Below are 18,044 nucleotides of genomic sequence, written 5' to 3'. Positions count from 1 at the left end.
TCAATACTTAGTTGGGGCTCCTTTTGCCTGGATTACTGCAGCAATGCGGCGTGGCATGGAGTCCATCAGTCTGTGGAACTGCTCAGGTGTTATGAGAGCCCAGGTTGCTCTGATAGTGGCCTTCAGCTCTTCTGAATTGTTGGGTCTGGCGTATCGCATCTTCCTCTTCACAATAAGGTCAGGCGAGTTTGCTGGCCAATTAAGAACAGGGATACCATGGTCCTTAAACCAGGTACTGGTAGCTTTGGCACTGTGTGCAGGTGCCAAGTCCTGTTGGAAAATAAAATCTGCATCTCCATAAAGTTGGTCAGCAGCAGGAAGCATGAAGTGCTCTAAAACTTCCTGGTAGATGGCTTTGTTGACCTTGGACCTCAGAAAACACAGTGGACCAACACCAGCAGATGACATGGCACTCCAAACCATCACTGACTGTGGAAACTTTACACTGGACCTCAAGCAATGTGGATTCTGTGCCTCTCCTCTCTTCCTCCACTCTGGGACCTTGATTTCCAAAGGTAATGCAAAAATTACTTTCATCAGAGAACATAACTTTGGACCACTCAGCAGTCCTTTTTGTCTTTAGCCCAGGCGAGACGCTTCTGACGCTGTCTCTTGTTCAAGAGTGGCTTGACACAAGGAATGCGACAGCTGAAACCCATGTCTTGCATACGTCTGTGCGTGGTGGTTCTTGAAGCACTGACTCCAGCTGCAGTCCACTCTTTGTGAATCTCCCCCACATTTTTGAATGGGTTTTGTTTCACAATCCTCTCCAGGGTGCGGTTAACCCTATTGCTTGTACACTTTTTCTACTACATCTTTTCCTTCCCTTTGCCTCTCTATTAGTGTGCTTGGACATAGAGCTCTGTGAACAGCCAGCCTCTTTAGCAATGACCTTTTGTGTCTTGCCCTCCTTGTGCAAGGTGTCAATGGTCATCTTTTGGACAACTGTCAACCCCATGATAGTGTAGCCTACAGAACTAGACTGAGAGACCATTTAAAGGCCTTTGCAGGTGTTTTGAGTTAATTAGCTGATTAGAGTGTGGCACCAGGTGTCTTCAATATTGTACCTTGTCACAATATTCTAATTTTCCGAGATACTGAATTTGGGGTTTTCATTAGTTGTCAGTTATAATCATCAACATTAAAAGAAATAAACATTTGAAATATATCAGTCTGTGTGTAATGAATGAATATAATATACAAGTTTCACTTTTTGAATGGAATTACTGAAATAAATCAACTTTTTCATGATATTCTAATTTTATGACCAGCACCAGTATGTATGTATATATATATATATACTGTATATATATATATATATATATATATATTATATATATATATTATATATTATAAATGATATTATATAATAATATTTTATAATAATATATTAATATATAATAATATATAGGGTTAGGGTTAGACTTACGGTTAAACTAGAGTACCAGGTTCACAAAACCCATGTTGCTCTGCAACAACCACTCTGCCAATTGTGCCACCATGCTATGCCCAGGAAAAGAACATATATATAGATTAATTATTCAGAGAAAATTGTAGGTGGTGACTTGGCAGGTAGTGTGGGTGCAGTACAGCACCATAGTCCTCTAGAACTGTAGTGGGTGGGTTTGTTATTGTAAATTGCATGAGTGAGTGAGTTTCATTACTGTATTTCTTTATTAAGTTTATTGTTTCCAGTTGGCTATGAACCCACTGCAACCCTAATCAGGATTAATCAGTTGCCTAAAAAAGTGCTATAAAAACATTGTTCTGTATGAGCCTGTAGGCATCAGTTGGATAAAAAATTTGGCTAAAGCTAATACTACAGTTTGAATCACTTGTATAATTAATTTAAACAGTATTTTAAACCATTGATCTTTTGCACACTTGTGTTGTGGATTTGATTTTGAATAGATATAACTGCAGGATGGCATCATGGCTCGGTGGGTAGCACTGTTGCCTCACAGCAAGAAGGTCCTGGGTTTGATTCCCAGGTGGAGCGGTCTGTCTTTTCTGTGTAGTGTTTTCATTGTGTCCGGTTGGGTTATTCCCAGGAACTCCGGTTTTATCCCACAGTCTAAAGACACGCAGTCAGGAAAATTGGAGATTTTATCAGCTCCACTTATCATATATAAGCACTTTGTAGTTTTACAATTACTGACTGTAGTCCATCTGTTTCTTTGCGTACTTTTTTAGCCTGCTTTTCCCCTGTTCTTCAATGGTCAGGACCACCACAGAGCAGGTATTATTTAGGTGGTGAATCATTCTCAGCACTGCAGTGACACTGACATGGTGGTGGTGTGTTAGTGTGTGTTGTGCTCGCTCATCTTTTGCTGCTGTTTTAGTTGGTCATCTTCTAGACCTTCATCAGTGGTCACAGGACGCTGCCCTCGGGGCACTGTTGGCTGGATATTTTTGGTTGTTGGACTATTCTCAGTCCAGCAGTGACAAGTAAGTTAAGCTGATGAAATGGACAGTAAGTGTAGAAACAAGGAGGTGGTTTTAATGTTATGGCTGATCAGTGTATATACTGTGGCGCCGGCGAGTAGGAAGGAGAGCGTCGGGGCTGCGAGTGAGCTGCCCTTGGCAGTTCACTCAGTGGATTAGGACAGACACTCATTCATACACACAGACATTCATACAACAGACAAACATAAAGGCTGCCTATCCAGCCCTCACCGTAGCCACCCCAGCCCCAACACTGGGCTACACGGCCACGGTAAGTACGGACAGCATGGCCGCAAGGGCTTCTGGGTAATGCCCGTGGCGGCCCCCTAGCGGTGACACTACATTGCCCCCTCCCTAATGGTCAACCGACCCGGTGACCAACTCGCCAGCGTTCACTGGGTGGCTCCTCGGCCAGACCGCACCCCATTACACTGCCGAGCCGCTCTTCCACCCACTGCTGGACCGGGCACCCTGCCCCTACAGCCACCTGGGCTAGCGCACTCAGACAGACCGGACATATTGGCCCACTGTACCACCAGAGCCACCCAAATGCCACAATCCCACTTCTGACACCAATGTGGCGCCGGCAAGTAGGAAGGAGAGCGTCGGGGCTGCGAGTGAGCTGCCCTTGGCAGTTCACTCAGTGGATTAGGACAGACACTCATTCATACACACAGACATTCATACAACAGACAAACATAAAGGCTGCCTATCCAGCCCTCACCGTAGCCACCCCAGCCCCAACACTGGGCTACACGGCCACGGTAAGTACGGACAGCATGGCCGCAAGGGCTTCTGGGTAATGCCCGTGGCGGCCCCCTAGCGGTGACGCTACAATACAGTACAAATACACAATTTAATTTGGTTCAGTTTTGGAATGTGGATGTACATTTCTAAGAAACTTAGGCTGAAAATAATTCTCTATGTAAAGTCAGCTGAGCCGAATTTAATCAGAGCATTTAATCATCTATAAAAATGTATGATATCTCAAGTCTACTTCAAGAACACAGAGAACAGCTCTTCTTTACATAAAATAAATGAAACACATCTATTATTAATGTTCTTCTTTATCTTGCGAGAGATACGTAGAACAAGAGCTGAATATACCCTCCATTCTTAATGTAAGACCCTGTTCTACTGAATTCTTTATATTCAATAGTTAGTCTTTGTCATATCAAGAACATCTTGTTAAACATGCATGTGTATGCATAGCTAACATATTATAGCATACCTGGGCACTGGGCACATCCAGTAAAGTTTCATATTGGATGCTCATTAAATTTGTTCATTAATTTATTTTACCTTTAAAGTTCATTCCAGACACACTCACTCTCACACTTACTCACACCTATAGGGCAATTTTTTAGTGCATCCAATTCAGCATTGCATGGGGGTTTTAGGGGATTGGAGAAAACCATAATACCAAGAGAAAACACACCCAGACCTAAGAAGAACATGATTAACGTCTCCTGGACAGAAGATCATCTTAAATGCTTGTTGTCTGTCGCAGCACTGAGCATCTTGTATGCATGTGTGGTTGGAAGGGTGCATTTGAATAAACGCAGAAGGGATACCCCCTGGAAACAGCATCAGTGAATTGCTGGGTATGAATTGAGCCGTGAGTATCAAATGGTCAGATTTAAAACGTTTCAACATCTTTGATGTAAATTCTATGTCTAATTATTTAAGATCCCAAAATTGCACACTTTCGAGACTTTGGATCTGTAAGCTCTCTACATAGACAGCATATTATGTCATCATTTTATGTCATCCTACGCACTCTTGAAAAGGAGGCTGTCTGAATTCTTAGATGCATTCAAATGCTGCCTACTGGGATGCCTTATTCTGAGCGATATTCTGAGTGAATAATGAGGGAGCTCCGTGTGCTTCCGCAACCACAAAGGCAATCCCAGCAATCAGTGCAGCACAATTTTTCTCACAAAAATGTTCTAATATGATGGACGGAAACCAGTAGTGAGTGGAGTTATTTTCAAATGCAAGTAATTCTCTTTAGTAGTTACATTTTTATGTGTACAAGTGTAATTTATTTGCATTTTTTTTGCATATTTATTTTGGGTTGCAATGTAGATGTTAGCTGATGTTAGCTGATGTTAGTTGATTTTAATAGCCTGAGGCTAACTCTGTTATGCCAAGTTCACACTACACGACTTTCCAAGCCATCAGGTCACTGTACAGTTCACACTACACAACTGGATCTCTTGTAATCGGGAGTCTTTCAAGTTGGTGTGTATTTCACACTACACGACTGGAACAACTGGAATCGTAAGCGAGCTACTCTGGTCTCCCAAACTACGTTTTGTCATGAAAACAAATGTGAGAAGTGACGAGGGGTTTAATGATACCACGTCCAAAAATGCACGTCAACAATAAGCAAGCGATCAAAGTTTGTGCGCTAATGTGCAGCGTAAAAACAAAGAGGAAAAATAAATGAATCCGAGTGAATTGGGCTACATGGCCAGCAGGGATCGTCTGTTCTGTAGTGAGTTGGAGATTAATAAATATTTTTTGCAATGCAACATTGGTGTTATGTTTTGTAGAGAACGATCAGGTCAGAAATACTGTAAAACTTAAGTGTGCACCCCTGTCCCACCTTTTTACATCTCCTCCCCTGCGTTTCCCCTCACCCTGTCATTGGCTGTTCGACACCGCACTCATTGCCAGTCGGCCGACTCATATCCAGATAATAAGCAAGCTAGATATCGGCGAGCCGCTCGGATCGAGTCGTTGAACAGTTCACACATAGTAATTGAGAGCCGAGTTTCGATCGCCAAGCGAACGCAGAGTTGCTCCCGAGCCGGCAAATCTAGCGCCGACCAGTCAGCGAGCGAAAATCAGGGCAAAAATCATGTAGTGTGAACTAGGCATTAGCTTAGTAAGCTAACACTGGGGCGGTAAGCTAGGATAGCCAAGACGTAATAACTGTCTAAGAGGTGTGTCTTAATAATCTGCCTTCTAAAGTTTAATGTCAGTTAGAATCCTCTCTACTTAGGCAGCTGCTTAGGTAGGCAATAGGCAGCAAGGCAGCTCATTAGCCAAAAAATGACATGTCTGTTTTGCAGATTTGCATTATTCTGTATATGATTTTTGAGTGTAAAATAAGAGTGGTTCAAATTCAAATACGAAGGGATCTTCAAAAAGTTTCCGCACTTTAATATTTTGGTTGGAAACGGTGAGGGTGGGAGGAGTAGTAATTGGTCATGTCTGAGAGACTAAGAGAGAGCTTATAGTCTGGATTTAGCGCCATCTGATTTCCACCTTTTTCGACCACTCAAAGAAGCCTTAAGAGGAAGAAGATTTTCATGTGATGATGTGAAAGCAGCGGTGCATCAGTTGCTACACGCTTAACCAAAAAAATTTTTTGCTAATGGCATTAATAAGTTGGTACTATGCTGGGAAAAATGCATCGGAAAGTGATTATGTAGAAAAGTGACGTAATTTGTTTTTGAAATTCTTAATAAATAGAGTTTAAAACCTTTTATTAATTCATTTTCATGTTCCAGCAGATGCTCCTGGGTGAGGCCTACACACAGCTGTCAACTGCTATGTCACACAAATTATTATTTCTGGTGGCTCAGATGCAGACATGACACGACGCGATATGAGGAATTTCAAAGAGGCCGAGGGTAAATAACAGCATGTACAAACACAGCGGATTCACTTTTCTCCCCTTTTTTGTTAACTGGTCACACTTTTTAACTTCTGTTCCACTATTTACAAGTAGCAATAAACACAATATTACTTTTCCTCAAGCTGTATTGGGCACATCTCATGCATGGAATTAGCTTTACATGGTTTAATATACCAACACAGCAACCCAGGGATGTGACATTTACTTCGAACCTTGTTTTTCATATGGGCTGCTATTTACAGAATAATCATATGGTCTAAATAAAAGTCACTTTAAGCATTATTGGCTCATCGTAAGAAAGTAAAATTTAAACACAATGAACATGAGAATTCATGAGAAGGTAGGACTGGAAGATACACTATATTGCCAAAAGTATTCGTTCGTCTGACTTCACACCCATATGAACTTCAGTGACATCCCATTCTTAATTCATAGGGTTTAATATGATGTTGGCCCACCCTTTGCAGCTATAACAGCTTCAACTCTTCTGGTAAGGCTTTCCACAAGGTTTAGGAGTGTGTTTATGGGAATTTTTGACCATTCTTCCAGAAGCGCATTTATGAGGTCAGACACTGATGTTGGACGAGAAGGCCTGGCTCACAGTCTCCGCTCTAATTCATCCCAAAGATGTTCTATCGGGTTGAGGTCGGGACTCTGTGCAGGCCAGTCAAGTTCTTCCACACCAAACTCGCTCATCCATGTCTTTATGGACCTTGCTTTGTGCACAGGTGCACAGTCATGTTGGAACAGGAAGTTGGGAGCATGAAATTGTCCAAAATCTCTTGGTATGCTGCTCAGCCATGGAAACCCATTCCATGAAGCTCTCTAAACACTGTTTTTGAGCTAATCTGGAGGCCACATGAAGTTTGGAGGTCTGTAGCAATTGACTCTGCAGAAAGTTGGTGACCTCTGCACACTATGCTCCTCAGCATCCCAATCGCTTCCACTTTGTTATAATACCACTGACAGTCGACTGTGGAATATTTAGTAGCGAGGAAATTTCACTTGACTGGACTTGTTGCACAGGTGGCATCCTATCATGGTACCACGCCGGAATTTATTTCACCCATTCTTTCACAAATGTTTGTAGAAGCAGTCTGCATGCCTACAGTGTATCACAAAAGTGAGTACACCCCTCACATTTCTGCAGATATTTAAGTATATCTTTTCATGGGACAACACTGACAAAATGACACTTTGACACAATGAAAAGTAGTCTGTGTGCAGCTTATATAACAGTGTAAATTTATTCTTCCCTCAAAATAACTCAATATACAGCCATTAATGTCTAAACCACCGGCAACAAAAGTGAGTACACCCCTTAGTGAAAGTTCCTGAAGTGTCAATATTTTGTGTGGCCACCATTATTTCCCAGAACTGCCTTAACTCTCCTGGGCATGGAGTTTACCAGAGCTTCACAGGTTTCCACTGGAATGCATTTCCACTCCTCCATGACGACATCACGGAGCTGGCGGATATTCGAGACTTTGCGCTCCTCCACCTTCCGCTTGAGGATGCCCCAAAGATGTTCTATTGGGTTTAGGTCTGGAGACATGCTTGGCCAGTCCATCACCTTTACCCTCAGCCTCTTCAATAAAGCAGTGGTCATCTTAGAGGTGTGTTTGGGGTCATTATCATGCTGGAACACTGCCCTGCGACCCAGTTTCCGGAGGAAGGGGATCATGCTCTGCTTCAGTATTTCACAGTACATATTGGAGTTCATGTGTCTCTCAATGAAATGTAACTCCCCAACACCTGCTGCACTCATGCAGCCCCAGACCATGGCATTCCCACCACCATGCTTGACTGTAGGCATGACACACTTATCTTTGTACTCCTCACCTGATTGCCACCACACATGCTTGAGACTATCTGAACCAAACAAATTAATCTTGGTCTCATCAGACCATAGGACATGGTTCCAGTAATCCATGTCCTTTGTTGACATGTCTTCAGCAAACTGTTTGTGGGCTTTCTTGTGTAGAGACTTCAGAGGAGGCTTCCTTTTGGGGTGACAGCCATGCAGACCAATTTGATGTAGTGTGCGGTGTATGGTCTGAGCACTGACAGGCTGACCCCCAACCTTTTCAATCTCTGCAGCAATGCTGACAGCACTCCTGCGCCTATCTTTCAAAGACAGCAGTTGGATGTGACGCTGAGCAAGTGCACTCAGCTTCTTTGGACGACCAACGCGAGGTCTGTTCTGAGTGGACCCTGCTCTTTTAAAACGCTGGATGATCTTGGCCACTGTGCTGCAGCTCAGTTTCAGGGTGTTGGCAATGTTCTTGTAGCCTTGGCCATCTTCATGTAGCGCAACAATTCGTCTTTTAAGATCCTCAGAGAGTTCTTTGCCATGAGGTGCCATGTTGGAACTTTCAGTGACCAGTATGAGAGAGTGTGAGAGCTGTACTACTAAATTGAACACACCTGCTCCCTATGCACACCTGAGACCTAGTAACACTAACGAGTCACATGACATTTTGGAGGGAAAATGACAAGCAGTGCTCAATTTGGACATTTAGGGGTGTAGTCTCTTAGGGGTGTACTCACTTTTGTTGCCGGTGGTTTAGACATTAATGGCTGTATATTGAGTTATTTTGAGGGAAGAATAAATTTACACTGTTATATAAGCTGCACACAGACTACTTTTAATTGTGTTAAAGTGTAATTTTGTCAGTGTTGTCCCATGAAAAGATATACTTAAATATCTGCAGAAATGTGAGGGGTGTACTCACTTTTGTGATACACTGTAGGTGCTTGGTTTTATACACCTGTGGCCATGGAAGTGATTGGAACACCTGAATTCAATTATTTGGTTGGGTGACTGAATACTTTTGGCAATATAGTGTACTTGGTATTGTTGAGTCTTGCTTTAGTAAATTAACCCATACTGATCTTGTTACCATGTAAAAATCTATGATCAGGCTAAAAACTATATGATCACTATGAGAGGAAAATGTTCATTTACACTAGAAGTATTAATACATAATCAATTACTACTTGGAAAATGTAGAAATTATTAGGGCCAGCAGTCATGTTCCAATATTCCAAGAATACTGCTATTAGAATGTTACTGGATATGTTCATGGTGTATTTTCAATGCTGTCCCAGCTTTTTCTGATTTAGGGTTGTATATAAAGTGTGTATATGTACACTGATCAGCCATAACATTAAAACCACTTACCATATAGGAGCACTTTGTAGTTCTACAATTATTGACTGTAGTCCATCTGTAGACCACAGAGCAGGTATTATTTAGGTGGTGGATCATTCTCAGCACTGCAGTGACACTGACATGGTGGTGGTGTGTTAGTGTGTGTTGTGGATCAGGCACAGCAGCGCTGCTGGAGTTTTTACATATCGTGTCCACTCACTGTCCACTCTATTAGACATTAGTTGGTCCACCATAGATGTAAATTTAGAGACGATCGCTCATCTATTGCTGCTGTTTGAGTTGGTCATATTCTAGACCTTCATCAGTGGTCACAGGACGCTGCCTACGGGGCGCTGTTGGCTGGATATTTTTGGTTGGTGGACTATTCTAAGTCCAGCAGTGACAGTGAGGTGTTTAAAAACCAGCACAACACACACTAACACACCACCACCATGTCAGTGTCACCGCAGTGCTGAGAGTGATCCACCACCCAAATAATACCTACTCTGTGGTGGTCCTGTGAGGGTCCTGACCATTGAAGAACAGCATGAAAGGGGGCTAACAATGCATGCAGAGAAACAGATGAACTCCAGTCAGTAATTGTAGAACTACAAAGTGTTTCTATATGGTAAGTGGAGCTGATAAAATGGACAGTGAGTGTAGAAACAAGGAGGTGGTTTTAATGATGGTCTGAGAAACCATTAGGGCAGATACTTTTAATTCTAGTATTAGATTTGATTACAGATCTACTTGTATTCATGCATATAGACTATTTAATCCATTACTAATTCACCCCAGATATCACTGTAAAAGTTAACAATGTCATTATCAACATCGTTTTTAGGTAAAAACGACTATTGTGTGCTACCTATAGGTCATGATTGGTATTACAGATTGAACATGCACGCCTAATACATTATAACGGCAGCAGAATCTGTCGGTTTAAACTATTAGATTGTGTTGTGTCTTGGTACATGAACCGTAAGAGCAAGTTATTCAAATAATGCACACGACAGCAAGCTTGATCACTCTTCTTCATTATCCGCCATAATAATCCTTTTCTCCTTTTTTTGCATCTCCTCTTTATTCCTTTTCTAACAGTGCGACCAACTGGTCAAACCAAGTAACAGTATTTATGAACATGTACTTTTCAGAATGTAACACAATACATGAATACTACTGTATACAGGACACAACAGATTGTAACTTAAAAGCTGTATTAGAAATAACATTTAAAAGTAGTAAAAAAAAAAAAGACAGTAAAGGCCCTTTAACGTCATCATCTACTCAAGCCAGAGCGCGTGTGTAACGTCATAATGGGAAAAGTGGTTGCTATGGTAATCTAACCAGAGTTTCATCGCTGCTGCCCTCAACGAGCATCAGTTACTCAAACACGCTACTAGAGAGCACACGTTTATGCAAACCCAGCGACTGAATTATTGTCATAATCTTATATTTCTGGACGGTATATTGTTATTAAGTGTAAGTAAAGGTACTTAATGATCCTGAACATATTGCAGCCAGCCGGGGTTCCATAAAGCTTTGTGTAATTAATATTTTTCTTATTTCAACAGGAGGTTATAGTCCCACTATTTGGATCTAGAAAAATAATCTGTTTCCTCTTTGCTGCCTTTGTTCAAGATGATGAAAAGGTAGCTGTCACATCCACATCTTAAGATGAAATAATTACATTATCTGAAGTAAAACCTGTTGCAAGGTATTACAGGAAAAGTTGTAATAGTTTATCACTTTAATATATGTATGTAATGTACTGTATATTGCAATGTATGTAACTTTAGGTCATCCTTTGTAAACGAACTGAGGACAGCTGAGGATATGGAATACGCATCCAGAAGGAAAATAGAGGTACCCAGTTCAACATTGTTTGCACACACAGCGACTTCAGACTCGTGACTCGCAAAAAATGACTTGTTGACAACAAAAGTCGGCAACATTAGTTATGTGTGACCATTATATCTTAAATCTTAAATCTTCAATGGTCAGGAGGACCACAACTGAGCAGGTATTATTTAGGTGGTTACAGTGAGGTGGTTAAAAACTCCATCAGCATTGCTGTGTCTTATCCACTCATACCAGCACAACACACACTAACAGACCACCACCATGTCAGTGTCACTGCAGTACTGAGAATGATCCACCACCTAAATAATACCTGCTCTGTAGTGGTCCTGGGAGAGTCCTGACCATTGTAAAACAGCATGAAAGGGGGCTAACAAAGTATGCAGAGAAACAGATGGACTACAATCAGTAATTGTAGAACTACAAAGTGCTTCTATATGGTAAGTGAAGCCGATAAAATGGACAATGTGTGTAAAAACAAGGAGGTGGTTTTAATGTTATGGCTGGTCAGTATATATATATATAATCTAACATCATTCTGATCGTGTCATTTTCTGCTCTCTAATAACGCTCCGGCCGCAGCGCACGCAATAGGTAAATGTTCCAGCCAGCTTCCAGCATAGTGATAAAGCGTCGCTCCCTACTCCCTACTTTGAATATGCATCTCACTTCAAATGGTGGAATACCTTACGTAGTGCACTTCACAGTAACAGATAATGTGAATGAAACGCTCCTACAGAATTGGCACTAATGATTGAAAGAACCGCTTTCGGAACCAATCAGATCTTCTGATTGTAATTTTTAGTAAGAAATGCTGTTATTTTCATGTATTTAGTTTGCGTCACACAGTTGATTGTCAATAAAACGCTTGATCGGCTTTCTAACAAGTTCGGGTTTTACTTCACAACCGGGAAAAGTTTGGAGGTTTTTAATTATAAGCACATTTACAAAATAACATTATATTCCTAATGGGACACACGGTTATAAATTTAACAGTATCTGGAAGAACATAAGCTAAGGTAAGCAGTGGTTTTGGATATTTTGCTGTGTTTGGGATTTTGACCGCTGTGCCGTAATTTGAAATGAAAAAAAAAAACGTCAGTTTAAGCTTTTAACTGGTACCTAGGAAAGTAAAGGCACTAAGTAAAATGGCAAAATACAGTCACTAATCTGTTGTTGTTTTTTATCTGAACTTACAGATTATTTGTTTATTTCTACGCTACATTTCTAGTATATGTTTTGTGTAGATTATATTGACTCGTGACTTGACTCGGACTCTAGCCTAATGACTCAAGACTCGACTCTGACTCGTATTTTGTGACTTGTGAACATCTCTGGTTTGTATATATACGTAGAAATGAAACATTCTTAATTTCTACTTTGGTTTTGATGATACTGTTGTTAAGTATGAACAGAATATGTTCAGTCTCTGAGCTACACTGTAGAAGCACAGAGAAATCATTGGTCATGCTGTTTTGTTTACAGATTGGATCCTTGGATGTAATTAAACTGCGAGACCCAGACCCACAGTCCAACCGGACCAAAGGTAGTGGGTTCTGGAAAGGCTTGCTGAATATGATATGTCCCAGCAAAAGGAGGGAGCAGAAAAGGATTCAAAAACAGCAGGAAGAGAAAAACGCACTGCATGAGGTGCAAATGCTGAAACTGGAGATTGAGAGAGATCTGTATGAATTAAAGAAGCAAGTGGACAAAAATGAGAAGGAGAGAAAACAAAAGAATCAGAGGCTGCAGAAAAAAGAGAGAAAAGTCAAGAAATTAGAAGAGACCAAGCAGCAGCTTCAGCTTGGAATGCTTAGAGAGATGGATAGAATGCACAAGGAAGAAGCTCAAGCTCAGAAGGTTATTTAAGACTGTGTTTATACTATTGCTAATGAGAAAGGAAGTGGGGGGGGGCATATATGTATATATATATATATATATATATATATATATACAGGGGTTGGACAATGAAACTGAAACACCTGGTTTTAGACCACAATAATTTATTAGTATGGTGTAGGGCCTCCTTTTGCGGCCAATACAGCGTCAATTCGTCTTGGAAATGACATATACAAGTCCTGCACAGTGGTCAGAGGGATTTTAAGCCATTCTTCTTGCAGGATAGTGGCCAGGTCACTACGTGATGCTGGTGGAGGAAAACGTTTCCTGACTCGCTTCTCCAAAACACCCCAAAGTGGCTCAATAATATTTAGATCTGGTGACTGTGCAGGCCATGGGAGATGTTCAACTTCACTTTCATGTTCATCAAACCAATCTTTCACCAGTCTTGCTGTGTGTATTGGTGCATTGTCATCCTGATACACGGCACCGCCTTCAGGATATAATGTTTGAACCATTGGATGCACATGGTCCTCCAGAATGGTTCGGTAGTCCTTGGCAGTGACGCGCCCATCTAGCACAAGTATTGGGCCAAGGGAATGCCATGATATGGCAGCCCAAACCATTACTGATCCACACCCATGCTTCACTCTGGGCATGCAACAGTCTGGGTGGTACGCTTCTTTGGGGCTTCTCCACACCGTAACTCTCCCGGATGTGGGGAAAACAGTAAAGGTGGACTCATCAGAGAACAATACATGTTTCACATTGTCCACAGCCCAAGATTTGCGCTCCTTATCAGCCATAACATTAAAACCACCTTCTTGTTTCTACACTCACTGTCCATTTTATCAGCTCCATTTACTCATTCTCAGCACTGCAGTGACATTGACATGGTGGTGGTGTGTTAGTGTGTGTTGCGCTGGTATGAGTGGATCAGACACAGCAGCACTGCTGGAGTTTTTAAATACCGTGTCCACTCACTGTGCACTCTATTAGACACTCCTACCTAGTTGGTCCACCTTGTAGATGTAAAGTCAGAGACGATCGCTCATCTATTGCTGCTGTTTGAGTCGATCATCTTCTAGACCTTCATCAGTGGTCACAGGACGCTGCCCACGGGGCGCTGTTGGCTGGATATATTTTTGGTTGGTGGACTATTCTCAGTCCAGCAGTGACAGTGAGGTGTTTAAAAACTCCATCAGCGCTGCTTTGTCTGATCAACTCATACCAGCACAACACACACTATTGCTCTGTGGTGGTCCTGTTGGGGGTCTTGACAAAGAACAAAGCATGTAGAGAAACAGATGTACTACAGTCAGTAATTGTAGAACTACAAAGTGCTTCTATATATTAAGTGGAGCTAATAAAATGGACAGTGAGTGTAGAAACAAGGAGAAACAAGGAGGGTGCATATGGTTACCATAAATAGTAATAGTAACATGCTACCAAATTATTATCGGTATTAACTATAAATTAAACATATTTGTTTTTTGTTTTTTTTTGCTATAGAGAAATAACTTGAGACACATCGTGCAGGAGTTTTTGACAGTGAAGCGAAGACCAGGAAAGAATATGGCTTGGAATAAGATAGATGACTTTACCACAGCAAACCACAACCTGACACAAGGATCATCCAGGATACAAGATTCAAACCAGGTGAACCAGTGGTTTAAAGAGAAGCTGAGTCGAGGTGGAGCAGTGTTCGATACTGCACAGCTTTATAATGAATCTGGCACTGAGAGTCTTAGGAAAATGTACCACCACCAAAAGGCCGAGACACTGAGGACAAAAGAGCAAGAGGAGCAACTGAGAGGAGAGCTGGAAGAGATGAAAGAAACCATGAAGCAGACAGAGAAAGTGCACAGGTTGGAGATGCAGGTGGAGACTGAGAGAGCTAAATGGACTTTGTTACAAAAAATGAAGAAAGAGCAAGAGTTGGAGAGAATGAAGGAGGAAGAGAAGGAAGAGGCATTAAGGCGGGAGCTTGAGAAGCTGAGAAAAAGAATAGAAGAGGCAGAAGAACTGAGGCAGATCGATCAACTGCTGTATGCTGAGGAAGTAAAGCGGGAGCAGTTAAGAAAAAGAATGGCAAAAGAAAAGAAAACCCTAAAGCAGCAGGCTGAGAGAGAAGCTGAAAGAGTCAAAGAACTGCACGAGGTAAATGAAACAGAGGAAAAGATTGAGGAAATACAAATGCTGGAAAGGCAGGAACAGACTGAAAGAGGAATAGAGGACATGTCAACGCTGGTGACATTACAGAAGGAGATCAGAATCAGAATATCTTTATTGTCATTATACCAGATATAATGAAATTAAGGTGCAATACTCTCTAGTGTTATAAACAATACATTTAAAGAAAAACTAGAATTTACAAAATACCAAAATTTGCATTTGCTAAATTAACAGAAATTACAATAACAATAATGACAATAACACAATAACACACAAAAATAGACTTTCTGTCAGTAACAAGCTGGTGGAAAATTGCACATTACCCTTAGTAAACATTGTAGAATTGCCAGAAAATTGCACATTACCCTTTGTAATTTAAATTGCACATTACCCTTTGTAAACATTGTCCAAAAATTAACAGTCCCATTGTTAGTAAAATTGCACAGTCCCATGTGTTTAAAATCACTTATATAGAAATATTTAATGGAGTAAAAGATGGAGATAGAGGCAGAGATAGAGGATAATACTCCAACAATGGTGACATTACAGGAGGAGATGGAGAAAGAGGCAGAGGTTGAGGATGAAAAGCCAACACTGGCGTCATTACAGGACGAGATGGAGAAAGAGTCAGAGGTTGAGGATGAAATGTCAACACTGGCGACACTGCATGAGAAGATGGAGCCAGAGGCAAAGAGGCAGGATGAAACGCCAACACTGGCGACATTACAGGTTGAGGATGAAACGCTAACACCGGAGACATTGCATGTGAAGGTGGAGACAGAGGCAAAGAGACCGAATGAAATGCCAACACTGACGATACCGCAGAAGGCAATGGAGAAAGTAGAGACAGAAAACAGCATTAAAGAATATGAGAGCAAAGAAGAGCAGATCCAGGAGAAAGCAGCCAAAGTAAAAGAACTTGAGGTGAAAACTAACAACCAATCGGATGAACAACTGGATGCGATGAGAAATGAATGGAGAACATGGGGACTGCAGAAGGAGACAGAAAGCAATGAGGAAAAAGAAGAAGATCTGTTCAAGATGTTTGGGAAGAAGCAAACTCAAACACAAAATCAGAAGGAGAATCGTACTGAACCGCTGGTTGCACGAAAAAGAGAAAGAACACAAAAGGTGCCAGAGATACGAAACAGCATTAAAGCGAATGAGAGGAAAAAAGACCCGATGCAAGAGAAGGCAGCCAAAGTAGAGGCAAAAGACACCAGCGTGATGAAGGAAATGGATTTGTTTGACATGTTTGTAAAAAAGAATGACAAAAAGCAGACCCAAGCTCAAGATGAAATGAAGAATCTGACTGAGCAGCTCGCTCTGAGGAGAAGAGAAAGAACACACAAGGTTCTGGATGAAACGCTGGTGGAGAAAACAGAGAAACGACTAACAAAGCCTTCTAACATCCAGCACAGAGCAGGGAGACAGAGAGAAAAGACTGAGAGAAAACATCTGGATGATGATCTGATTCTGATGTTTGGAGCTAAATAAAAAGAGGTAAAATATGATAACATTTAAAAATGTAAATCCAAAACTGAGATTGGTATTGAGTGTAACTTAAACTTTGTTCCTCACAGGAGCTCTCTTCAGCATGAGACACAAGCAAACATGCAGAATTTAAGTTTGTGACCCCCGGACCTCCACCAGTTGGGATTATGACTTGTCTTTTTTTTTCTTTTTTTATTATTTGTAAATAATCTCAACAAACTAATACATTTTGCAAAAAAGTTTGGCATGTTCTTTATGTTTCATTTCACCGTGTTCTGTGATAGCGCTGTTCCACCAAAAGAACCCTGGTTCTTGAACCGGTTCTGTTCAGGTTTCTTTGAACCTTGGTGTTTTGTAGAGAACCAACACACGTTTCCACCAGCTTTTGGGAACCAAACCTGCGTCATCAACGGTGGTCGTTGCGCAACGAAAGTAAAGAGTACTACTCATCTGCAACAGCCATTCAGAAATTAAAACACACTGATCTACTTAAACTTTAAGCATTTTAAAAAATCATCTACTACTGCCACATCTAAAAACACTGTTTAAACACAATAAAAATCACTTTATAAATGATAAATTGCTCACCTGAGATAAAGATCTTGTCCCGGCTTGGAGATCTCTCACATCCTCAACCATTTATCCATTAGTGTTATGAAATAAAACAAACTACATCGTTTCCTGTTTAGCCACAAATGTCCTCTACAAAATCCAGCAGGGTTTAATAATCTAAAAATGTAACAGAACTTTAACGGAAATTCTCAACTCAATTCTAGTTGGACCATCGCGTTTGATTGACATCAACATCTTCCAATTGTGGACACTTTTGTTAAACAAGGCAAAACTGGTGCTAAATGTTCTGTGTGTAAAAGTTAAAATAAAAACAGCCGTTTTGCATAAGTGTGATGTATGTTCTGTATTTATTCCTTTAGAATATTTGTTTCACAGTCTGAGCATTGCTATTTAGATAGCTAGTTTAACCAGTGATAGCTCAGTGGTAGTGATAGCTCAGTGGTTAAGGTACTGGACTAGTAATCAAAGCCCCACCACCGCCAAGTTGCCACTGTTTGGGCCCCTGAGCAAGAATTAACCCAAAAATTGTGTTCAGTCATAACTGTAAGTAGCTTTGGATGAAAGCGTCTGCTAAATGCTGAAAATGTAATGTAATGTAATGTAATGTAGCCATGGTGCATTGAGACTGCTTAGTTGTTTGAGAGGAAAAATGACGATATCAGATTGGTATTTGTAGATACTCAATTCGCAGTATCGGTATTGGTATCAGACATGAAAAAGTGGTATCAAGCCAGCCCTAGTAATTACTTATAAAAATGTTACAGCAAGGACATGTAATGTGCTTTTCCCATTGGCTGATGGCAGAGGGTAGCAATTTGTTTACCTTAATAAGTGCATTGAATGTGTCCATGGCTC

The 18,044-nt window shown here is 41.1% G+C and overlaps 1 protein-coding gene across 1 annotated transcript; it reads left to right on the top strand.

Moving 5' to 3' along the window:
• Nucleotides 1-10,863: 10,863 nt before the first annotated feature.
• LOC134335474 (trichohyalin-like) lies at nt 10,864-17,499 on the top strand. Its single transcript, XM_063018011.1, has 6 exons — nt 10,864-10,900; nt 11,048-11,114; nt 12,594-12,968; nt 14,460-15,107; nt 15,672-16,625; nt 16,706-17,499. The coding sequence occupies exons 1-5, from the start codon at nt 10,890-10,892 to the stop codon at nt 16,617-16,619; spliced, it is 2,049 nt and encodes a 682-aa protein (XP_062874081.1). The 5' UTR covers nt 10,864-10,889; the 3' UTR covers nt 16,620-16,625; nt 16,706-17,499.
• The last annotated feature ends 545 nt before the right edge of the window (nt 17,500-18,044 follow it).

Source organism: Trichomycterus rosablanca, chromosome 21, assembly GCF_030014385.1.
Source record: "Trichomycterus rosablanca isolate fTriRos1 chromosome 21, fTriRos1.hap1, whole genome shotgun sequence".
NCBI lineage: Eukaryota > Metazoa > Chordata > Actinopteri > Siluriformes > Trichomycteridae > Trichomycterus > Trichomycterus rosablanca.
The sequence above is the reverse complement of the archived record's forward strand: the minus strand, read 5'-3'. Positions and strand labels throughout refer to the sequence as shown.